This window comes from Manacus vitellinus, unplaced genomic scaffold, assembly GCF_001715985.3.
Source record: "Manacus vitellinus isolate BGI_N305 unplaced genomic scaffold, ASM171598v3 scaffold_29_pilon, whole genome shotgun sequence".
In the NCBI taxonomy this organism is placed as follows: Eukaryota; Metazoa; Chordata; class Aves; order Passeriformes; family Pipridae; genus Manacus; species Manacus vitellinus.
The window spans coordinates 9,040,740-9,066,043 of NW_021940207.1; the positions used below are offsets into that span (position 1 = coordinate 9,040,740).

At 42.3% G+C, this 25,304-nt stretch overlaps 1 protein-coding gene across 1 annotated transcript; it reads left to right on the forward strand.

The window, feature by feature from the left end:
* Positions 1 to 16,910: 16,910 nt before the first annotated feature.
* SLC16A14 (solute carrier family 16 member 14) lies at positions 16,911 to 24,668 on the forward strand. Its single transcript, XM_008925387.2, has 4 exons — positions 16,911 to 17,203; positions 18,064 to 18,207; positions 21,462 to 22,454; positions 23,943 to 24,668. Exons 1-4 carry the CDS (start codon positions 16,942 to 16,944, stop codon positions 24,089 to 24,091), a joined length of 1,548 nt encoding a protein of 515 aa, XP_008923635.1. The 5' UTR covers positions 16,911 to 16,941; the 3' UTR covers positions 24,092 to 24,668.
* Positions 24,669 to 25,304: the final 636 nt, after the last annotated feature.

Genomic DNA, 25,304 nt, shown 5'->3' on the forward strand with positions numbered 1-25,304 from the left:
TGCCAGAAACCGAATGAGTCAGATCCTTAAAGCCTCAATTTTAGCTTTGCTTCTGCCTCCTCATTGTTCTGACTAATACAATGATTTCAACCCCAGCTAAGTATGTTAAAAGCCAGCTGCATGGTCTCTAGGTTAGAGCACAGCCCGGCTCACTGGCGTCAGAGCTAAAAGACTCCCACAGATTTCAGGGGAGCAGCTGCAGGCCACTCCAGCTAACTGTAGGCAAAAATATTAACTGCACTAAGAAAGACATAAATCAAAATACATTTAACAATACAACACACTGCACTGCTATCAAAGCATCAGAAGTCATCAGCATCTCAATTTTTAGGTGTCAAATCGAAACATCTTAAAGAGGCCAGAAGTTCAGAAGGAACAAAGCAGATGAACATAAGACTTCTAAAATATTTAAAAACTAGTAACCCATCACACCTCTCTAAACAAGAGACTTAAAGTAGGCAGCAAGTTTAAATGCAAATCTGTAAATACATGAAAAAAATCCAGAAAAATTCTCTGTATGGTTTTGGCCCCAGATGTGCAATTGCAGGATCAGTGTCATATGTGTTCCCTTGGTATGGACTTGGTCCTGAGTTGTGGGCAATAATAAAACTTGTGTCTTTCATGAGACTTTCTATATATCTATTGGCAATTTTCATAGTGTACAGATTTACATAATCCAGGCTTCTCTCCAATTTATTTAATTATTTACTATAACTAAAGTATTTCAAACCCCATTTGTATCAACATGTAGGAGGTTTTTTCCTTCTGTTTGTAAATGAACATTAATAAATGGCAAATAACACTGAGGGTGAAATTAGTTAAAATAATGTAACATTTGAAAGAGGTAGTAGCAGTTTTCTTTCGCTGTGCTCTCCCACTGAAATGATGATTTGGCAATGAGTTCATAACTGTTCTTCTTTCTGACCTTCTGTAAGCCAAAACCTCAGTCTGACAAATGATATTGTGAGAACAGATATCTAAAACTGCCTGGAGCTCTCTGGCAGAATCAGGTCAAGGGCCTTGATGGTAACTCTGCAAAAGTTAACGAGGGCTTGCAGTTGGCTATTGACAGAGTAAGATTAGATGTGGTTTGGTAAAGCTGCTGTAACTATGGAAAATGAAGACCTCATCATTTAGTAGTCTTCCTAGTTAGTCCACAAAATTTTTTCTCAAAAGGTGGGGATAAGGTCAATGGTGAAACCCAGAAGCTTCGCCACTTCTCCAGAACTGCAGGGAACAAGACCAAGGTCATTTAACTTTGACACAAAGGTCAGACTTTGCATATGCTTGCTGTACTGCATTCTGTACTCTCAGAATAGCAGAGCTGACAGCAAGGATCCCTCCTTTCTAACAGATGTCAGGTGTATTTCAATAAATATCGAAACCATGGATAGTTTTCTGAGCCTGATGTGAATACCAGAGGTTCTAAGGTTTCCTGCGTGCAATTTGTAACCTCCTCAGAGGCCCTGATTTTCAGCCTTACCCGCCTATCAAGCACTACCCACTTTTTGGGTCAAAGAGTCATCAAAATAGGGTCAAAGGACAAGCTCATTATTTCCGTCTTCCCTGCAGTCTGCTCCCAGTGTGTGTCTTGGCTCCTCTGTGACGTACATGGCATTGTTTGTGAAACAATGTAATGTTTTAATGATTTGCAAAGTACTATGAATCGTGCATACTAAAGATACTCCACAGGCATTAACAGCTGTTATTTAGTGCAGCACAGTTTTATAGAATTCCAAGGATACAGACTAATTACGTGTTCAGCAATAACCGCCCATTTTCTATAGCGGCCTTACTTAAATTGCCCATCAAAACTTCAGTAAACCGGCAACAGCGTAAGAGAAATTAATAGAGGATTTAAAATACATTTTTAATCTAATTTGCTACATCTGAAGTAGCAACACTTTCAGATGGATTTTTGACAAAATAAATACTAAAAAAACCCAGAAAAAACAGTGTTTTCTTGCCAAATAATTCAACATTTTCAGAACCTGCAAGGTGTCTGCCCCCAGCGCGACCCGCTGGCACTGCGCTGGTGTCACTGGCGTCATTCCCGACGCGCACCGCCCGAAGCGCCCGCCCGGTGTGTCATGTCACATCCGCACCGGGCGTTCCCCATGGAGCTGCTGCCCATGTCGGGCACGAAACGGGGCTGAAGGTGTTCCCGGTGCCCGACGTCCCCGGCACCGGCACGGCGCGGCCGGACGCGGGCCGCGACAGCCGCGGCCGCTGCGCCACGGCGCCCCTGGCGGGCGGGGGGGCCGCCACGGAGCCCCCGCTGTCTCTGCGCCCTGAGGGGCCCCGCCCCGGGATCGGGGGAGCACCGACCCCGCACTGGGATCGGGGAGAGCACCGATCCCGATCGCACCGACCCCGCTGGGAGCACTGATCCCCACTGGCATCGGGGAGAGCACGGGGAGAGCCCCGCCCGGGATCGGGGAGAGCACTGATCCCGCATTGGGATCGAGGGGACAACGACCCCGCACTGGGATCGGGGGGAGCACTGATCCCGCACTGGGATCGAGGGGACACCGACCCCGCCCCGGGATCGGAGGCAGCCAGAGGCGCTGGAACATTATTATTTTTAGGGACGGTAAAATGTTGCGATGACTGCTCCTTCCAGGAAGCCTCATTAATACTAATTATAGCTCCTCATTACAGTCGCATTACATTTCTGTTAAGAAATGCACTGAAAGGTACAAACAGGCGGAACTGTCGGGTCAGTACTGAAATGAGCTGAATAAAGTATGTGCCTTTTTGAAAAAGATCTTGAGGAGAAGGTCTGCAATACTTAACCTTAGAGACAGTGCACCTGGAAATATTCTGAGGCTGAAATAATCATCATCCCAGTGTGAGGAACACATTAATTGGGTGAAAAAACATTTCAAATCATGAACCAAAAGTACTTCTAAAATGATACATATAGAACTTAACAACCATTTCCTTCCTTTAAACATAATAAAGTTGTATTAAAATCATATTTGCATTCCCTATTAATACAACCCCACAGATGATCAACTGATTTAAATTAGAGGACATTTATGAGTTTGTTTTTTCCATTCAGAGTATTTGGTGCCAGTTCAGCTGCAGCCGCTGCAGCAGCAGCACTGGCACCTCCAACATGTGCCAGGGCCTCCGGCACCACCGGCCACTGGAGCTCCAGAGTCCATTTTGCAACCAGGGCGAAGTTAAGAGCTGGCTTGAATGAACGCCCCGGGAGCCCACGCCCTTGCTCTCCCTCAAATAACAATGTTTATTACATTCTTATTACACTGAAAGGAAAGGAATGAGCATTTGGGAAAACATAACCCACGACTGCAGGCTGGTGTGTGGGATGACATTATCCTGTCCAGTAATCTATTACTTCTCTCCATTCGATAATACAGTGAGTGGACAAATGTCCCTTTCGCACTTTGCTCCTCTGCTTTTTGTTCTCTGTCACCCTCCCAAAACAACACAAACTAACCGAGCCGTAAATAGTTTGCCAGATTCCAGAGCCTGGGACGCATTTATGCCAGCCTATCTCTTTGGGGATGAAAGTGCAGAGCTGCTGGGCTCACAAAAGCACTGTCTCACACATCCCTCTGTCCCTCCCTTACGTCTCTTCCTTATGCCGGAGGAGAATTTTAAGTGCGGATAGGAGGCCATAGTGGCATTTCCACCATCTCTCCTGTATCACCTCTCAGCGCACTGTTTCACCCCCCTCTCTAAGTTTCTCTGCTTCTTAAAGCAATTACAATTCGACTGACTCATTGCACCACAGTCCTTGGAGTCACTCCTCTGTGCAAGAAAATAAAACCTCTCCTGTCTTGCTCAGAGATCTACTTTCTGCTAGTACTTGAGTGAGGCGGCGGCAACCCAGAATTGTCGCCCAACACTTCTTGTCCAGTAGCTTTGTTACCCTTTAGTGACTTGGTAAGAACAACAAATACACAAATTCAAATGAAATCGAACTGAAATGTTCACAGTGACAAACTCAGTGCAAGGCAGTGACTTGCAGGTGGGAAAGTGCCTTTCCCTAAAAGATGAAGACTCTCAAGTTACCTGCATGTGCCTACAGATCCCCTTGGCCTGACAGCTTCCCCAGCTACCTGTGTGAAGTGTTGTATGGCAACAGGGAAGGGAAGGAAAAGTACTAACAGAGAAAGTGAGATAAAAACACAAAATAGAAAAATACACTAAAAAGAAGCTCAGCAGCCTAATTAGAAATCAAACGTGCCCCTGAAAAACAGCAACAGGAATCTAGCCAAGAAAAAATGGTCTTGGTACATTTTGGAAACTAGAAGTGGAGTAATTATAGGCATATCTTGTTTAATCAGTAGTACATAAGAAGTATTTTCTACTACCCTAATTAGTGACTTAGTCCTGTAAATCTTTACTTACATAAGCAGTTTGTACTCCCAATGAATACTAAATGCTTGGAAGATGTTTATGCTGTTCTTTAAAAATTTGTTTATTAGGAGACTGAAACAAAGCAGTAGATTTTAGCATCTAATTATAAAAAGAAGATACACATTGCATCCAAATATTGTGGCACTCCTCTTGGTGAACACCACAAATACTGAGAGCACTTTGGGCTAAAATAAAAAGTTTATAATTTAGGTACTTCCTTTTTAAACTGAGGATCAATCTGGCAAATACCAAGCTCCTGTGTTCAACATTAAGCAAACTGTATTTTACTTTTGAGATTAGGAGTTATTTTTAATCTTAACTTCGGGGCCTTTATTGTTTTTTTAGAAAGCGTCTCGATATCTGTAGATACTTACACATAGAAATATTTTACAATCCATAGAATCACTTTAAAAACAGTGCACTTGCAGAAAAATATTAATATGCAAGCATAAAGCATTACAATGCTATTCGTATAACATTTATGTTATACAGTAAACACAAATTATGATATACTCTTATTCAAAAAAGCTTTCAACCTCTGACGGTATTACTTGATGCTTTACATATGAAAAAACAGAAAGAAAACTATTTTATTATCTTCCACTAGAGGGAGAGAGAGCAGCTCTTGTTGCTGGGCAGATTCTGAAAACAGCTTCGTTCTGCACCACTTAAAGCAATGCTATCAAATTTGGGGGAAAAAAAACCCGGAGCAATTTAGTCCATTATATTACCAAATACCAGGTAATTTCTAAAATATTAAAGCCCTGAAATCTAAAATTTCATTGCTGATAGGTTACTTTCTGCAATCATCATTACACCACGGTGATTTCTTTAGATGTGGATGTTAACATATTTATTAAAAAAATCTAAAATAAATAGCAAAAGTAACAGAAATTGTATTATTGAAGAGCAGTTACTAATTTGATAACGACACAAATGACCTATATTGTACTTTTCATTCTGTATTGGATGTGAAACATTCCTACAGGTATTGCATTGTTTTCACTGCTTCCTTAGAAATCAGAGCACGATTTCTTCCACCCAACAGGTCACCCTTAATCTCATGGAAATCTCACCTTCCCAAAGACTGCTCAGTAACTGCTCTGAATGTCTCAGTGTTTCAGTTTCATCTGAATACCCTGATGATCCAGTCCATGATATCCACACAAATGATCTGACACCTTTAGTCCCATGGACTCATGATCCTGCTGGTTTGCAGTTTGTTGTGTGGTGAGAAAACAAGCTCTGGTGCTCTGTGTGCCCCACAAAACGTGTGGAAACTGCTCCAGCTCACAGAAGCACTTGGTCCAGCTTCAGAGTCCTGAATAGGACCGAGTTTCTGATACGTGTAATGTCATTTGGAAAGGGGGCAACCTGTAGGTAGTGGTACCTGTAGGACAACCATGGATGGCATATAATCTGAACTGTTACTTTCTCTTGGAACTCTCTGCAGAAAGGGTGAGAAGGAATGCTGGGAGGGGTTCACATGTAGATTAGCATAGTGATAATCTACCACTGAAAGTTTAGTTGGCCTTGAAAAGTTGCAAATATTTCTTTATACACTGAGATACAGACAAACTAAGCACAAGGCAACAACAGTTTGTGCTGTTATACATTTCAAAGGAAGCCCTCTGTTTACAGCTCAAGAACTAGAACTTAACAGGGAAACGTAACCCAGGCCTTAATGGAATGTTTGAATTTCATTTTGAAGTTTACAAAATGCTCACAAATCAAAAAAACCCATAAAATATACTTCTATTTTGCACTCCTGTTTATATTTATTAAAATTTTCTAAGGAACTTGAGGTAATTTAATAATACATTCCATTTCCCTCCCTATCTCTGTTTAGCAAAAACTGTAGCTATTGACAATATGAGTGCTATACAGAGAGAGACTGAAAAAACCCCAACAAAACAAGCAAGTGACATTGGAACAGTTACTGAGAAGGAAGGAATGACTCTACTTTGGATGCATAATGGCAGCTTTTGTACAAATAGTTCTGGCTGAGCTCTCACAGCGATCTCTGTTGCAGAATCTCTGGGTTTTGTTGGCCTAATGCAGATCAGTCACACCCCAGCCCTCCAAAACAGCCCGTGCAGCTTTGCAGAGTGCAACAGCAGGAGAACACTGAGAACACCCTGGCAGCTTCACACAACCTGAAAATACCTGGCTCAAGTACTGATGGAGGCGACCTTATGAGATCTGAGCCACTAATCACACAATGAAGTTTAGCTGTGAATTGAGGAAGTTACCTGCTCTAACTTGGCTGACATATTTACAGCTCTCGATCCAGTGGAGGACAGTGTACGTGTCTCCTCCTGTCTCTAATCATTGTTTACTTGCTCTGTTCTCGTGAATCATAACATCATTGCAGTTCTGGTGTTTAAAAAATACCCTTTCTGAAAATACATTGCTTTGGGATTTTATACAAATCAAGTTACCAAAATGTTGATGTTCAGATTTCATGAAAGCATTGATATTTCATGCACTGGTTATAAAGAATGTAATACTTTGGCAGTGGTGCTACAGAGAATAAAAAGGGAAACAAAAAGGAAAATCACAGATCCATCTCAGATGAACACAAAATTTACAAGCACAAACACTGTTTCAGACCATATTTTCAAAATATTTACAGATCAGGATTCTTTTGACCTAAATGCCCGTCAAGATAAGCATGAAGAAAACTACAGAACAAAGCCAGGAATGCATTTAAAACTTCATGCTCAATCTGCAGTAAAATCAAATTTATTGATTTGGATAAGACATGCAAAACATTTACTTTGGACCCGTTGGGTCCAAGTGTGAAAATTTTAGAAAGCTACTGCACACAGATTAATACTGAGACTTGTATGCCACAGGGTGCAGGACTCAGCCTTGGTACCACTGAAATAAATAATTTATATTAACTAGTTCAGTCCTAATTTGACCTTGCTGGAATTTGCAGTTAATGCAGTGGATTTGCAACAGGTGTGACCCATGACCAAGTCATGCAGTTCTCACTGAATGTTCTGCCATCTCTTACATGCACAAGTTTGACCTGGAGGAAGTGACTGCAGTGCCACTGTGAGTCATATCAGAGGCCCCCGAGTTCTCTCTCCTCACACCGCACTTCAGATGTTCAGCCAACTGCAACCACACCCTTATGCTCACACGTTTTAAACCAGAAAAGCGAGATATCTCCACGTGCAAAACATGTTAGTGTTACAACAGCACTTAGGACTAATAGAGTTCTTTTTGATAACATAGTTTATTTTACCTCCTCAATATGTAACTTGGATTGCTAACGTATAAAGCTGAAATTAAATAGCACTGCAAGAAAGGACTGTTTTGTCATCTCTTCCTTTGTTTTGTGAGCAAGTATCATTGCTCCTGTGAATCAGGGAAATAACTTTAAGGAGTTGCAAAACATTTGTTTTCCAATGGATATCTTTATCTACAACATGGAAACCCAGGTTTGCTGCTGCTGCTGCCACTGAAGAACTTAAAAGTATGTGGGTAGTGGCACTCCAGTTCAGGAGCAGAAGCCACTGTACATACTCCTACCCACCCAATGTACCCTGCCAGCTCAGTGTCCTATTCCCATTCACTGTCCCACTTCATTCGTACTGCACTTCTTGTGGCAGGAAGAGCCTGGCCCCAATCTTTCATGTGAGCCAACACTCAGTTTTGCTGGGGGAACTTCCAATGTGAATCTTGTCAAGGCATTGATGAAATAGCCTCTGAGGCAGGACTGTTAACCCCTGCAGCATCCTCATCTGATGAGAAACATCTTCTTGTCCTTTCAATACACTCCAGAAACTCTCACATCTCTCATAGGATACTCAGAGGATGTTTTACCAAGTTTAATGACTTTAAACTCAAAGAGGGTAGCTTTAGATTAGATATTATTATTAGATATTATGAAGAAATTCTTCACTGGTAAGCGTGGTAAGACAGGTTGCCCAAAGAAGCCGTGGCTGCCCCATCCCTGGAAGTGTTCAAGACCAGGCTGAATGGGACTTTGAGGAACCTGCTTTGGTGGAAGGTGTTCCTAACCATAGCAGGTTTGAAACTACATGATCTGTTGGTCCCTTCCAACACAAACCATTCTATGGTTCTGCATTGTCCCCCTGAAGGATCTAAGAAAATTGGACAGGACTTTCTTAGTCCCTCCATATCTGTAGCTGCTATAATGCAGCTGTGGAGAGCAGAAAGAGGAAAGACAAGTAGTTATTCTCCAAAAGGAATTCTCCATGGCAGCAATGATAAAAATGTTGCTTTTTCTTCTATTTTTGAAATCCATTCCCATGGTCTATCCTCAGTCTTTGGTGAACTTGAAGATAGCAAATTAGTTCATTCTTTCCCATTTGAGTAAGACTGCAGCTATCATGGGAGTAGGCGGGGGAGTTGCTGAAAATGTTCATACTTGCTTGGGGTATTGTTTGAGAATGTTGTTTGTGGTGAATCCACCAAAGATACCAAGGATTCTCCTCAGACAGGCAGTGAGAAAACAAGAAAATATGCATTATTTCTGTTTGGCAGTCTGGAGTTAACAAAATGAAGAGAACACACAAGCTTTTAGGGTGTCATACGAAAGCTGAACTTCTGTGCAGTCTCTATGGCAAATTACAGCATTAAGTTTGGCTTGTTTTTCCTTTTTACTCCAGGACCAATGTAACATGCCCTTGCAAATACACAGAATTCTTCAGTAACCCAAAGAGGCCTCTGGAAAAAAGAGGAGGCAAAATCTATAATACCATAAATTATCTTTCCTTTTAGCAATAATTGTAAAAGAAAGAATTGACCAGATTATTTGATGCTTCTTTGCACTGGTTAAAAGTTCAGTGATTGAACAAAAGTGGGAGGAGGATGTTTTTTTTGTTCTGTGTCCTGATGCTGCAGCAACCAGGCTTTATTTCAAACCTGTACTCCCTCATCAATCACTGCAGCATGGGAAGCAGGGTGGTGACTTAATGAGAACTTTAGGGAGGAGAATAATCAGCACTGCAGCAGAAGTAGAGGAAAAATGCTGGGAAGTTAAATAGCACTTTATATGTTCATCAGTACACATTTGCAGAGGGCTGAATGGCCTGTAAGCTCTCCAGCACAGCTGCCCTTGTGAGCAATGGGAATTAAGCAAGTGGTTGGAGCCCAGGGTGAGGAAAAAGCTGAAGAGTATGGTCTGGATGAATGTACTGCTAGATGGATAAAACTGGATGGATTGCTGGGCAATTGAAGAGTAGGAATCAATGGGTTGATGTCTAGTTGGTGACCAGTACAAACAAAACAGTCTGGAGTCAATACTGGTGCCAGTAACTTGGATACAGGATGCACTTGCAGCAGATTTTCAGACAATACTAACTTAGAAGGGGTGGTTTTCAAAACAAACAGCGGAGGTTCAGTTGAGAGGCCTTTGAGAAACTTAAAACCCGGGTCAACAGAAACCTCATGAAGTTTAACGAGGAGTGCAGAGTGTACAGATGGGGTTGGACAGTGCCAGGCACCAGTGCAGGCTCAGGGCAGCAGCAGCTGAAAAGCATGTGGCTGTCACAGTGGACACTGGGTTGGACATGAGCCAACAGGGTGTTTTCATTGCAAAGAAAGTGAACCATACACTGAGCTACATTAGGAAGGGAGCATGGACAGCAGATGAATAGAAATTATTACCCCTCTTTATTTAGTGCTAATGAGTCCACACCTGGGATAATATGTCCCGTTCAGGGCTCCCCAGTTCAAGAAGGATTTCAAGAAACAGGAGAGGGACGTGCAGAGGGCTGATGAGATGGTAAATGGCTTACAGCACATGACTTGTGAAGAGATGTTGAAGAAGTTGGGCTTGGTTTGCCTGGCAAAGAAGAAAATAAGGGGAGATCTGATAACAATCTAAAACTCCCCGAAGGGGAGCGGCAAAGATCGTTGAGCTGGACTCTTGCCAGCAATAGTGAATGGCAAAACAAGGAGCAAAAGTCTGAAGCCGAGTCCATGGAGTTGTGACTGATTGTGCACGGGTGCACCAGAATCTGTCAGACTTGGCTTACATCTTATTTTACTGGATCAGGCACTTTATTCATCTTTGCCAAAACCTGCACTTTTTCTGATACCATAGAATTGTCTTTCCCATTCTTACAAAATGGACTTTTCCCTTACTGAACATAGTTTGTACCCTTGCTGCTAGACCTGCACAATTTAATGGTTAAGATTCGAGTAGGTCCTTACATACTCACCTTCCCAAGAGACAACATAAATCCAGGCTTATAGCCCAGAACCACAATGACACATGAAGCAGAACTGCTGAAGCAGTATGACACAGCTAAGTGAATTCTCCATCAGATCAAATCTCTGTTGGCACAAGGATTTAGGCACGCAGGCAGCATCTCGGGTACGGGAGGCAATGTGGGGTTAACAGACAAATCTATTTCTGTGCCAGATTAATAAAACATGTTAGCATGTTAGATAATTCACAAGTGCAAATATATATGTCTCAAACTTGAGTAATAACATTAGTCAACAAGCAGCAGATTTCAAATGTCAAATACCTAGCATTATACCTTTTAAGAAACCAGACTTCAGGCAAAAAGCTAATGCCAAAGCTAAATTCTGGGATAAGAATGCCCATACACTGTTGGGCAATGTATTTTCTGTAAAACACAAAGGAACCAAGGAATATGTATACTTCAGAATGACACACATTTGCAATGCAGTGTCATAGTCTTTTAAAATGATGAATCTAGTTTTATTTATAAAGGAAAAATAAATAACCCAATCACAAGTCTCTGACAGTAATCCAGTAGTTTATTGTGGGAAAGGATTATTTTTTGAAGACTACAATGCAAAGTAGTGTAAGTTTTATGTGAAGACCGAAGCCATAGCAACAGCCCATAGTCTGCCACACACTTGAATCTAACCCAGATAGAAGTGTTTCATAATGATATATTGATAGACTAAATACATAATGGAGCAGCACATTTTTTGAATTAAAAAATAGATGAGATTTTCATGTGTAAACAGCAGATAAACCAAAGAGTCAAATAAAAATGTAGGAAAAAAATATATAAAAAGCCCCAAACACATATTTTAACCCCTCTAAAAGCAATTCTAACAGATTCTGTACCACCATGTCTTGCACGTAGACAGCATTAACAACACCATTAAAACATTCCTGCTGGCCTCTCCTCATTTTCTTTTCTCTCAAAGTACTTCTTACATATTCTTGAACAGTCTTCATTTATACTACTACGTGCACTGCTAGGACATCAAGATTCTTCGATGATGAAAGTTTTGTATGGTGGTATAAAATCATTTTAGCCTGGGTATATTCACTGCAAATAATCAAAACAGTGAATTGCAGAATATATATCTCATTAGTCAGATTATTCAGAAAGATACGACCGAGGTGTAAATACTGGTCTGAAAAAATAATGTATTTCTGCAGCTTTTCTCCTAAGGGAGTAATATTTTTGAAACTTATTTATTACACAAATATGGTACCATACACTGAAACTTTCGAGCTTCATTCTTAGGGTGGTTTAGGTGCATAAATTCAACGAAGAAGTAAACATAATTCAACGGCCGTTAAGATCTTGATACTGGCTGCTTTTATTGGACTATATCCTCTAACTCTCTGGGATGTAAATTTCCGGCGATAACCTGTGCAGCAATAAACTTCATTCAGCCACAAGAGTGTGCATGTGAGAGGATTGCAAATCTGCTCCGCCAAACCAGAATTAGCCGGTATCGCAGGAATGAAAGAGCGTGGAGATTTGAAATTGCAGGGAATGGAGACAAGGCGGTGCAGAAGACGAGCCGCCCGGGGGGCAGGGGGCCCCAGACCAGTGCCGCACTCCAATGGAAAATAAGCCCCGGGGCGGCGAGCAGGGGCGAGGCTGAGCGGGGCCGGGCGCAGGTGGACACCGCAGCCCGCAGCAGCTCTCGGGGCTCGGGCTGGGCTGACAGCGGGGCTCGGCGCCGTGGCGGGCAGGGACGGCGGCGCTGGCGGAGCCCGCGCGGTGAGTACCTCGGGAAGAGCCGGGAGCCGCCGCACCGCACCCGCACCGGCACCGGGACGGGACGGGAGCGGGCAGGGACCGCCTGCGGCAAAGGCGCGCAGGGCCGGGCCGGGCCGGGCCGGGCTGTCCCGCACGGTGCAGCGCGGGGCAGGGCGCGCGGGCTGCCCGGGGACCGCGGGGACCCCCTGACCCCGCGGCGGGCCGGGAGCGCCGGCTGCCGCAGCGGGTAACTCGCGGTCATCCTTTGTGCTCCGCGGGCGGGCGGTGCCGCCGCCGCGCCGCCCTCCCGAACGCCGCCCCCCGCCGCAGCCCGCGGCCGTGCCCGGGCCCCCGCCCTGCCCGACACCGGCGCTGCTGCGCTGCCACCGGAGCAGCCCCGGCGCGGTGTTCCGCGTAGGGGAACCTCACTGGAGTGCTGGGGGAACCTCACTGGAGTGCTGGGGGAAGGCTCAGCATGTGGAGCTCCCAGATCTGTTATCTTGGGGCGAAAAGTACATCCCCTGCCTTCGGGCTGCTCTTGTAACCCTGTACAAAACAAAGGTGCATGCCTGGTGAAAGCTGACCATTCCCTTGGCAAAAGCTGCCCGTTCCCTTAGGAGAAAAATGTTTTACTGTCTAAACCAATCCCCGCAGTCCCCGGGGACGTGGCACCACGCGTGGGTCGCACCGCGGCAGAACAGCACCGAGGGGAGGTCAGAGCAGGGCTGGGGAAACAGCTCTCGGGAAGGGACAGCAGGGCAGCACCCCAGTCTGGAAATGGAACCGCTGCCGACTTTATGCGAAGTTGTGACCCTGGCAGTTAGCCTTTTTAACATTTAATTTCCCCGATTTTGTGTTCTTTGCTGGACACACACTCCTGCCACTGTGGCTCTGAGTGGCAGAAGTGGCCAGTGTTCGCATCTCCAGTGAAGTGGTTGACAGCTGAAGTGCTCGTGTTGGCTAGGTGAGGTCAGACTGCCAAAACATATGAAAACCAAAATAAACGATGTTTTTAACGATGTTTTTTTCTGTATGCCTTCAGCAGACAAATAATTACATGTGGTATGTCTACTGGGAATATTGCAAAGCAAAACTCATTACTAGTTTATGAGTTTATGAGTTACGTTTATGAGTTATCCATTGGAAGTGCCTTTAAAGTACGATTTCATTCTGTAACTTTTAACACTGAGGCAGTCCCGTGCTAGAAGAGGTTGCCCAAGTATATGTCAATTATTCATCATATGGACTTTATATCAAGATCAGATGTTTTTCAGTGATCTAGTTCAACTACCGGCTAGAGAGCCATAGCTCCACTGATAGTACAGGGAACTTGGGTGTTTTGCTGCTAACTATGGTCTTATTACAGCACCTGCATTTGCCCCTGAAATAGCTCATGAGTCACATTTTCAAAAAAGCTCAGCATCTTTGCAGGCACTACTATCTGGGCCATTTTTCTGAGAGCTCTGCATACTTTGTGTGCATACAGTCCTAAAAGCTTTTCTGAAAAAAAAAAATCTAGATCTTCTCCAGCTGACCAAACAGGAATCCAGATTCTCCTGCCTTTAAATGCAATTCCCTGTGAGGGGCTGTATTCAAACATTGTTACTGTGAATGGGTCTTCACTGCCTTGCTTACTGGGGAAACTGGCCTGGCTCTCCAGGATTTCATAATTACAAAGACTCCCTTGGGCTCCTCTGCCTTTCATGAGACTGTTTTTGGCTGTGCTGTGGTGTGGGAAGAAGGCTGAGGACAGGTAAGTGCATTTCTCCTGGGCACAACAGGCCATGGGGCGATGAGTCAGTACTGGGAAGGTGATCCAGGCATCCATTCCTTGCTTTATCCAGAGCCTGAGAGTCTGTGCAGTTATTGGAGATGACTTGCCTGCTTTTGAGTGAATTCACTCTGAAATTGTGACGTTAGGGAAAAGTTAACAGTAAAACAGTAATAATAAGCAAGAATCCAGTTCAAAGGGAAAATATATGCATTTTCTGAAGATTTGTGGAGGTTGATGCAAGTATGACATTAACTTGCATCTACTCAATCTAAGCCCATTCTGTCAGCAAGACTGCAGAAATGTGTCATATCTTTGTAGCTCAATGTCAATTATATTTGCTTCAAATAATTTAAAATAGGTAAAAGATGTGTCAATTTTCTGTCCAAAGAAGAAAATTTTTGTATCCAGTATCAGGATTCAGGTGTGTACAAAACCAGTCAAAAGCATAAAAGAGAAAGGTGAGGCCTCACATTTAATCCTGACTCTGAATTTTCAGTTACATAATTTTGTATTCCATTATCAAAGATGTACTGTAAAATCCATCATACATTTTCATTAATCTTATGCAGAGCATGTATAATAGCTTGTGATTTTCCTTCATTCTGCTATTTCTCATGATTTCCCATTAGCATGATTATTCACTGTGTTTATTGCCTTTATGCAGTTAGTCTTCTCTCTTGTGAGTGGGCTGAATCCTCCATAGGTAGTCCTCTAAACTACAGCAACAGGGGATCTGGCTCCAAGTACATTGTTAGGAAAGAGTTGAGATGTCACCTTTAAGACCTACCCTTTGTAGAGGAAGGATGAGCTACAACAGCTATCCCAGGCTGTTGTCTTATCATCAAAAAACAAGTCTGCACCCCCACATGGCTCTGCCTGGCTCCCCTGCTACCCTTCCTGCCTCAAACACCCTGCAGGACCTCTGGAAAGACCTCTAAGCACCATCCCCATTCTTCCTGTTTCTCAGTTTGGAAAGCAAAAGCCTATGAGGCATTTCAGTACCCGTTCCCACTGGCAGCCAGGTGTGGACTCATCAACTGATCCCAGTTTATCTGTCCATGCAGTGTTAAATGTACACAAGTTCTTGTTCTTCTTCCCTGTCACCAATACCTGCCATGGCCAAATTAGGGCTAGGGAGAACTTAGTCACTGAAGAGTATTTGTCTGTGAAAAATTTGATGCCAGGATTACAAGATATTTTAGCTCCAGCTCACTGTATGAGGCAAATCAGTGTGCTCTTGGAGGAACCTCCGTGTCCAAGCTGCCCTCAGTTACACATTATTGCCTGTAGTGCCAGGAGGGGTCAGGTGGCACTTGACTGCAAAGGTAACTTACCCAACAGCCAGGCTGGGGAGGTCACACATGTCAACAGGTGTTCACTGCTGTCTGTGAGAAAAACAGCTTGGATCAGTCAGCTCTGACTCCATCTGTGTATCAGCGTGGAATACTCCAGGGCCATCTCTCTGTGTTCACCTAGCAATCAGAAAAAAAGTAAAATCGTTTGGAAAGGTAGTACCTTGAGAAGCAAAATGCAGTCATGCATTTAAAGACAAATCTTCATTTGGTACAGAGTCTGAGTTAGTCCATTCACTGCCCGTTTGCAGCAGTGAGGAGCTAGCCCAGAAGGACACCTTCTGAGGGCTCACAGAATATATAAGGAGCTTTTTTAAACAATTTTTGATAACTTTCTTCTCTGTTTCAACTGTCGTGAAGCTGATGTTTCTTTTTATTTCTCTGGAGAAGGAAAGACAAAAAATTACCATCTCTGGTAAATTGTATCATTACATTTCTAGTCTCCATGGAAACCTATGTGGTGCTCCACAGTTGGGTAATATTTCAATCTGTTGCAGCAGAAATCAGATGGAGGGAAGGCTGGGTTCTGCACCTTGCATGTTAATCAATTAAAAATGGTCTTGAAATTATTTTCACATTGTGTTGCAATCTTTGTTTAGAGTAACAACAGAATAAATTGAAGTAATCAAATTAAGCTAAGTATGGCTTGCTCCTGTGTACACCTATACATAACTCTGCCTGTGGGTTTGATTCTGATAGGCACTGACATTCATTTGGAAGAATTCTTTGGTTTTGGTAGGATTATAAGGATTAATACTATGGAAACTGAAAGCATAATAGCAAACTGTTTGTCACATTGACTCTACTAAAAAGCTTGCCAGAGAGGTAGTAACAATCCCCTTGTTGTGATTTATGTAAGCAAAGTGTTTTGAAAATCAAGAACCTTAATTCTTTATCTTTTGCTGTCTTCATTCTTGTTCTGCCATTGCTAAGGAAGAAATACATCTGAAAACTGGTTTCCTCTGAAAAGATGGGGTAACTTCATCTACTTGCCTCTTGAGGATTTCATTTCTTTACTCAAAGCTTTATGAACTTGAACACAAAGGCACAAAATCTTACTGGGACAGCAAAAGGTGATACAGTGAAGAAATATACAGAGAGAGACCAGTCTTTTTTGTGACCACAGTCAACCCATGAAGAGTGAGTGCTCTCAGCCACCTGAAAGTAAGTAGAATCTATAGTAATGGAAATAATGCAGCCTACTCTTAGCCTGTAAATACTCCTGCATAGACAGCCATGATAATAAGGTACACAAAGAAATAAATTAATTGGACAATTTTCTAAGCATTTTACATTTGGACACTGAAATCACAATAATAACTTGAGAACTGCACTAAATAAAAGTGGTGAAATATGATAGGGATTTGTGGTATTCACTACAGCCAAAATAAAAAGTCTGATATTTTTGTGTGTATTTTGTAGGTATTTACTGCATTTGTTTCAGAATACTGTGGAGAAAATGTATGCTAGTCGAGAGGATATTGGGTATGATTTTGGAGACAACTCAAAAGTTGGAAGTAAGCCAATTAAGCCTAATCCAAACATCGATGGAGGATGGGCTTGGATGATTGTATTTTCCTCTTTCCTTGTGCACATACTTATCATGGGTTCCCAAATGGCCCTTGGAGTACTCAACATGGAATGGCTTGAAGAGTTTAATCAGAGCCGTGGCTTAACAGCGTGGGTCAGCTCCCTCAGCATGGGCATCACACTTATTGTAGGTATGTTCTAGCATCTCTTACTTCAAAACTACATAGATTTTTAGAATACGTTTGCCATTCATCCCTGAAGTATTTTCTTAGTTTCCCATTTTATTAGCAGAGCTGACAAAGTTGTCCTGAGTTGCCTTTTTGAAGTCCCTAGGACGAGTTTTACAATTTAGATGGAAAAGGGAACAACAGGGAAGATGATAGGGATGTCAGTCCAGGAGACAGGATGAGAAGGAAAGGAAGCCTGTGACTTCAAGGTCTCACTATAATTAAGGAAACAGATGATCTGTGAAGCTTGTGGTCCTTCCTGTACTCTGTCTAGGAGGAGAAAATGTTGAATTCAGTTTATATTTCAGTTTGGCAGCTGAATTAAAACTTACTTTTTAAGTTGTGGTTGGATCAATCCAAAATAATATCTGGAGGATATGGTTGCATGTATGTGTATATATACACCTATGGCTCCCTAAATGAAGACTGAAAAAGCTGTGTTTAGATCTGCCTAAAATATCCCACTGAAAACGAAATAAAATGTTTACTTTCTAGTTATTTATGAAAAAGGCCTGCACTCACACAGCATCAGCACTGGGAACAGCAGTTTCAGCTTTTTCCTCTGTTTAAACTGTCTATCCTTCATGAGGCAACTCTGATTTTAGGTCTTGCAGGTATTTGCTAAGTATTTGATCAGTTGGTCATATTTTTCTTTGCATAATTTTAAGCAGTAATATGGAAAATAAACTGAATTGCACAAGTTGCCTGATATTTTACATTTTATTTAAAGCATTAAAAAAGTCAGTGTGAAAAATTGCTAGAGCAAAAGAATTAAATAAATAATTTATCTTTTCTCTTTTTTTTTTCCCCATGTTTTTTAACAGGTCCTTTTATTGGTTTATTCATCAGCATGTGTGGGTGCCGCCTGACAGCTATAATTGGAGGGATACTGAATGCCCTGGGTTGGATCCTGAGTGCCTATGCCTCCAGTGTGCACTACCTCTTCCTTACCTTTGGGGTGACAGCCGGTAAGAGCTGCACTAATGTTGGAAAGTTCAATTACTTTTGATTCCTTTGAAGGTTATCTGAGTGAGTCAAGAGGGAAGTTAGATCGTAAAGTTATTCCAGCTCTTCTTTCACAGTCTTTACAGCCTTTTATCTTTTTAGAAATCTTAATTATTTACTCAGTGGATTGGGCTTTTATCAGTTTTAGCCAAGTGAATATATTAGAGGACATTTTTAATTGGAAGAATTAATGTAACCCAAACTCTAACAAATGAAATTTAAAGATGTTAAAACACTGTTGAGTGGATTTCATACCTAATTTCTAATAAAGGATATTCACATTGTATCAGCAATCATGTATAGCAACAAATAGTGCTACACTTTTTTACAACCAAAATGACCGAAGTAATATTTTGTCATTTTAATTGAAATTAGATGTCTAGAAAACCTTTTGTCTTGTAAGACCCTGATCAAAATATGAAAAGGCATTTTTCTTCAAAATCAACAGATCCTTAGTACCTGAATGCTCATGTTCTAGCAATAATGTGTCTTGTGAAAAAATTTAGTTACTTTAAGTGTTATGTAGAATAGCCCAGTATTATCTGCTTAAAGCACAACTTCATTTTATTTACTGTTCATTTCTGCAAAGAGATACTATTAATAGATATGAAGCAGAAATGTGAAAGTTACTCAGGTAAGAAATATAAAATTTCTTTATCATCTGAGCAACACTGAGCAATCAAGGGGCTTTGAAATATTACTCACTCCACAGATAACAAGGCCAATGTTTGCAGATGAAGCACAGTGTCTGTATTATATGTGACAGATGGAAACGTCATGAAAAAAAGGAATTGTTTGTAATACTAATAATAGCTTCAGTACTCGGCATTCTCTTAAACATAGAATTTCATAGAAAGCTACAGAATTTCTATACAGAAATTTTGATTTAGCCTTCTGGGTGGAGAAATATTGAAACTAGCAATGGTCACTGTGCTGACTCTTTATACCACCATACCATAGACTTCAGTAATGTAAATTCCTGAACAAAGAACAACGGCCACAGACAGGGTTTTGCCTTTTTCAGAATTTCTGTTTCTGTATATATTGAATATAATTGAGCAGGCAGGAATCTACATATTTTTCCCTCAGCCCTTGCTGCTTTTCAGGAAGAGCACACACAAAGTGACAAAGATTATATGGAAAAAATTCGGAAGCAAACTTTTATGTGAGGTGGAGAAATAAAATGGTCTTGCAGGAGTAATTCTGGCCAGAAAAGCAGTGCCTCAGATGTTCCTTCCAGCTCCATGAGACCTCCGTTCACTGTCCCCTGACTCACCATCTCCTTGACTCACCGATCCCTGGCTCACCACCCCCTCACACATAGTTTCCTCACTCACCCCTCACCTCAGGCTCTGCCCACTCACTCCCATCCCCTTGCTCACGGTCACCTCATTCCCCACCACCCCAGGGAAGTCTGTGCCATGTTCTCATGGCTGCTGTTCCCTTACAGTGGCCGCCTCTTGCTGCCATCACTTCTGGGCCCCCCTGCTATGCCTGTAGGCCTACTCATGGCTCCCGCCTTCTCACAGGATGTCTCTGTGACCCCGACCGTGTCTCCCTGTCCGCAGCCAGCCCTCTGCCTCAGCCCATCCCGGGGGGTTACCTCAGAGTAGTTCCCCTTCCCCAGCTCCTCACAGCCTGGTCCCCTCACCGCCTGGCCGACAGCTCCAGCCCCGCTCTGCGGGCTCTCCTCCCCTCAGCAGCAGTGTGGGGGCAGAGGAGCCTTCTCCCCTCACCCGTCCTGGAGCCGCTGGCACGGGCAGGCCCTGTGGGCTGGGGGCAGACTGTCCCCGAGGCCCTGCATGGCGGGGCAGAGCCGAGCTGGCCCTGACGAATCTGTGAGGAAAAGGCAAGGAGAGACCTGCGGCCCCATGTGTGCCTGTGAGGCAGGTACATGAGGCCTTCACTTGTAATCAGACTGTCTCTCGCTATGTAGCCCACAGAATGAAAAGATAACACCATTTTAAAATGCCGTATTCTTGGGGAAACACGGTGAGCACTGGTGCAAGCAGGAGCTGATTCCTCACTGCGGCCAGCAGTGAGGGGCAGGAGAGCTCCAGGGCAGCCTGAGGAGCGGGAGGTCCCCAGGAGGGCAAAGAGGCCTCCCTGAACTCTGTGGCTGGGGGGGGGCATTTGTGCAAAATAAAAACCTGAATGTGTATTTGCCTAGCAAAGAAATACTTCTAATAGGCAAAACGGGTCAGCTCTGGTCATGGTCACTGCTGTGATGTTGAAGGGCTTTTTTTCAGGCTTTGCTGGAATCACTGTTCTTTCTCACACCTAGCTGTAGCTAGATCATGCTGTAGCTGCTTGCAGCTGTGTTATCACCTATTTAGGAAAACTTTTAAACCCCAAAACACTCTTCTGAATTATGATCACAGTGTATTGGGAAGCATCTTCTGCATACACCTGTTCCAGTCCAAATTCCTCTATGAGGAATAGGCTGTGAGAAAAAATGGGCAACTGTCTTCTTTAACAATGAGTTTGCACAGCTCTTAACACTTTCTGCTTGAAGTATATACCTTGGTTTTTAACTACAGGTGAGGGGGTTTCTACAAAATTAGAGATCTGCCTTTTAAGCTTACGCCTGTGCAGCTACTGTGTGGCCCTCCCTGGACTTCCTTGGAGTGCCCAAACAGAACCAGCCTGGAAGCCACCCAAGGTCCCCCCGCCGTGCTAAGCCCTGGTGCTGACTCCTGAAACACATACCGTGGTCACTGAGGCACCACAGTTACAGAGCAAGGACAAAAACTCAGTGTGAATCTTCACTGCTGGTGAACTTAGGGGAAAGCAGCAAGATGTGCTCACTAAGCAGTTCGGGTCACTGATACAATCAGATGCAGGTATTGCAAATGCAGAATAGGGTGTGTCTGTGTTTGTCCTCACATTAACTGTCCCTGATTGGTTGTGGCACGTTTGTGCCCTTCCAGCAGTGTCATGCTGAACTGAGGTAAGGTTTTATCTTCCACGTGTTTAAGTTTTTCCAGCAGTTAAATATCTGTTTTGTATTCTCACTGGAATGAGTACTGAAAATTTTGGAAAACACTACAAGACAGAAATGAAAGCTGACATCAGAATTGAATATTAATTTTTATTATTGGTTTTACCAGTATGCTTGCATAAAAGTTAGGAATAAAACTGATCTGTTTTTCATTGCTTTTTACATTGTTGGCAAAAAGTTTAAATTTATCTAGGATTTTTTTTATTATTTTCATAGGCATTGGAAGTGGCATGGTTTATCTGCCTGCAGTGGTCATGGTGGGGCAGTATTTTCAGAAGAGAAGAGCACTTGCACAAGGGCTCAGTACCACAGGAACAGGATTTGGAGCTTTCTTAATGACTGCCTTACTGAAGTACCTCTGCGCTGAATTTGGGTGGAGAAATGCCATGTTCATCCAGGGTGCCATCTCTCTGAACCTTTGTGTCTGTGGGGCACTAATGAGACCTCTCTCCCCCAAAGACCTGAGTGAAAAATCTGTTGTGAGAAGTAATAGTGAAGATAATCAAGCAAAAGCTCTGTCCCATTCTACAGAGACTATAAAATCTAATGGAGTCCTCGGTGAAGAACCAGAGAAAAAAGAAGAGGCAGCAAATGAAGGAGTGCTTGAGAGTGCTCAGCACACAGAAATCGGAGGTAGCTCTGGGAGTGGAAGGAGTATGTATGGACTGCGCTTGCTTAAGACAGTGAGCCAGCTGACACTTACAGTCAGGAAGGGCTTTGCACTATGGTACTCCAGCTACTTTGGAGCTGCATCACTGTTTACCAACAGAGTATTTGTGGCCTTTATAATTTGGGCTTTGTTTGCCTATAGCAGCTTTGTCATTCCCTTTATTCATCTTCCAGAAATAGTCAAGCAGTACAACTTATCTAGGCAGGACAATGTATTTCCTTTGACATCCATTATAGCAATTGTTCATATTTTTGGTAAAGTGATCCTTGGAATCATCTCTGATCTCCCGTGCATCAGCACATGGAATGTCTTCCTTATGGCTAACTTTACCCTGGTCACCTGCATTCTTACTCTGCCACTAATACAAACATATGTCGGCCTGGCTGTGGTTTGTGCTCTAATAGGATTTTCCAGTGGCTATTTTTCTCTAATGCCTGTTGTGACTGAAGATTTAGTTGGAACTAAACACCTTGCAAATGCCTATGGCATCATCATTTGTGCCAATGGAATATCTGCATTGTTTGGACCACCCTTTGCAGGTAAAAAGTTCAAATTGCTAAACAACAGATGTTTGTATAATAACTGTATGACTCCTTCTCTTATTAAATTTTCTTATGTTATGAGCATGTGTAGTTAACAAAATCACAGCTACTCCAGAATGGACTATAACATTCAGCTTTAAATTGTACAAATTCACAGATCACATCTTCTGGATACCAGCTCACACATTGCAAATTCCAGTCCTTGGAAATAACCCCAGATTTATTACAATCTGTGCTTTCAATGGTATGTTTCCCTAAAATAGTGTCATGCACTTTTTTTTTCAACTAGAAAGGTGTAACCTATTTTTCTGTTTTATGTAGTATATGCACCATACATACCCATTCCTCTACCACATGAAAAAATGATGATTAGTTCCCAGGGCAGGCAGCTGTTTGTACCACAGTTATTACCCCCAAGAACTGTGGAGTGTGTTTGGGTGTCAACACTTTAAGCTGCCAGTGGATGTGTTGATGTAACTAACTTTGCCTTCCTTCAGCCAGAAATACTTACTCTGGGGACTGAAGTGCTCATAACCTCTTTACTGCCATTCACAGCAGAAGGTAGAAGTGTAATATGCATAGTACCCCTAGTTACTTGGGTTTGAACAGACATTCATTATGAATTTTCTCATAGAAAGAGGCAGAGAAGTGCAGAAGAGATAGGGGTCCTAATTGTCAGTACTGTACCAGACTACAGCTCTCTTTTACAGGGATGTTGGTCAGAAGAAAGCAGAAAAAAGCCTTGCTAGTCTTGGCCATGGTCAGCCAGGGATGGCTGTGGGCTGAAGGGAAGCCACTGGCAGCACGAGCAGCCCAGAAAAGAGAGAACAGCTCCTCTGCCCACCTCTGAGTCAGAAGAAAGCTCACTCAGTGCCCTTTGAAAGCAGCAGTGTTTCACTCTGCCATATGTTCCCTCAGCACCTCTCAGTCTGTGCTGAGCGTGGCTCTGTATTTGGTCCCTGGTTACAAAGCAAATAGGATGCAAGTGGTTGATGTAAAAAGAGCTGCTGATCTTGTGGTGTCATCGCAATGCAACCAGTGTGACAGGAGAGAATTTTGCTAGTTTGGGTTCTCAAACCTTTCTGAAATAACTTTAATGTGGTTTTGCAAAGGAATTGAGGTTGGAATGAGAGTCACTGCAGCACTGAGATTATATCTCCAAAAGTCTTTTACTGGTATGTGAGTCTTTGAGGAAGCTCTTGGGAATGTGTTTGCTTGCACAAGGCAGAGCATTTGAACTGGGCAGTGTTGGGGATTTCACAAAGGCAGTAGTAGGGTGGAAGAGCTGATTGGTTTGGGATTACAAAATGTCTATTTTAAATTCAGACCTGTGACAACTTGTTTGAAAATTGTTTGTTTCCACAAAACATCTATGGATTTGACTGAAATGTCATCAGAGAAATGTGAAGTATTTTTTGTATTTTCCCATGCAGTATACCTTGTTGTCAAGCTTTGTAACAAACATGTTTTGTCCTTATTTTCCAGGTTGGATCTATGACATCACACAAAAATACGATTTTTCTTTTTACATAGCTGGCTTGCTATACATGGTGGGAATAATATTTTTACTTATACAACCTTGTATTCAAAAGAAACAACCAAGACAAAAATCTACAGAAGAAGCACAAGTATAGAACAAATTCCAGAAGTTTTTTTACAGAACTTTTTTGATTTCATGTTTCTATTGTGTGACAGTATGAAGATGTTTTTCTTATGAAACCAACCACATTAAGCTGTACTTAAGTGAAAAGCAAATGTGCTCCATAATGCTAATAAATTATGAGAAACATGCTTTTAAAATAGTTAAGATCTCTTACTTTAGAAGTACCAAATACAGTGATTAAAAGCACACTGCTAGTCTTTTAATATCAGCACAATGCTAGTAGCCTTTACCCTTGCTTCTCTTTCAACTTTTCACCACTAACCACTGGTGAGAATCCACTGACTGCAGTGCAGTTACTCCTGATTTACACGAGTCCTAGAGAGAATTTGGTCAGGACATGAATGATTTATAAAGGTCCCTCCTACTATGTGTTCAGTCTGATAGTTACAGAGTATAAGAAAATGATTGTATTTCTTGCCTGGCTAGTCAAGTACTGTTGAAATGCTAGTATAAGAACTCCATTAATTGAATGTTTTAAAATCACTATTTCTGTGATACAAAACTGAAGAAAAGTTCTTATATTTTTCTGAAGTGACTCATTTTGACTTGATGATCCTTGTGTGTCCCTTCCAGCTCAGAATATTCTGTGATTCTGTGATTCTACTTCAAGGATTTTTAATTTTATTTTTTTAAAGTATCAACTGCGTAATAAAGTGGCCATCCTCAACACACAGGCTGCATTATAAATGCTGTGACACTTAATGCACCTGAAGTAAAAAAATCATAAATGCAGAAACGGGAAACATATGGAAAATATTCTCATGACTGGAAAATGATTCCAGGAACAGTCTGGGGTCTGTGGCCCCTTTACCTAATTAGAGGTACTGTAGAACTTCTTAACATTGCCACTGAGTCCTTCCACGGGAAAGAGCTCTAGTACAGCACACTAAATTCTCTTACAATTACTTTAATAACAAAACCTGTTACATTATGAGCAGTTGTGTTCCTGCTCATAGTATATACACCATGAACTGAATAAGATTGGTCATGTTTGAGAAGTTTATTCACTAGAAAATAAGATGCTGCAGAGCATAGAAGAGCTAAAGAACATTTGAATTATTCAAATAAATTTTCTTAACATGAAGCACCTGGTAACCAATGGAGGTGGTGTTGTATGGTGGGACAGGACATAATTTTCAGCTTTGAGAGGTGAATCTGATGTTAATTTTTCTATCAAAGAAAAA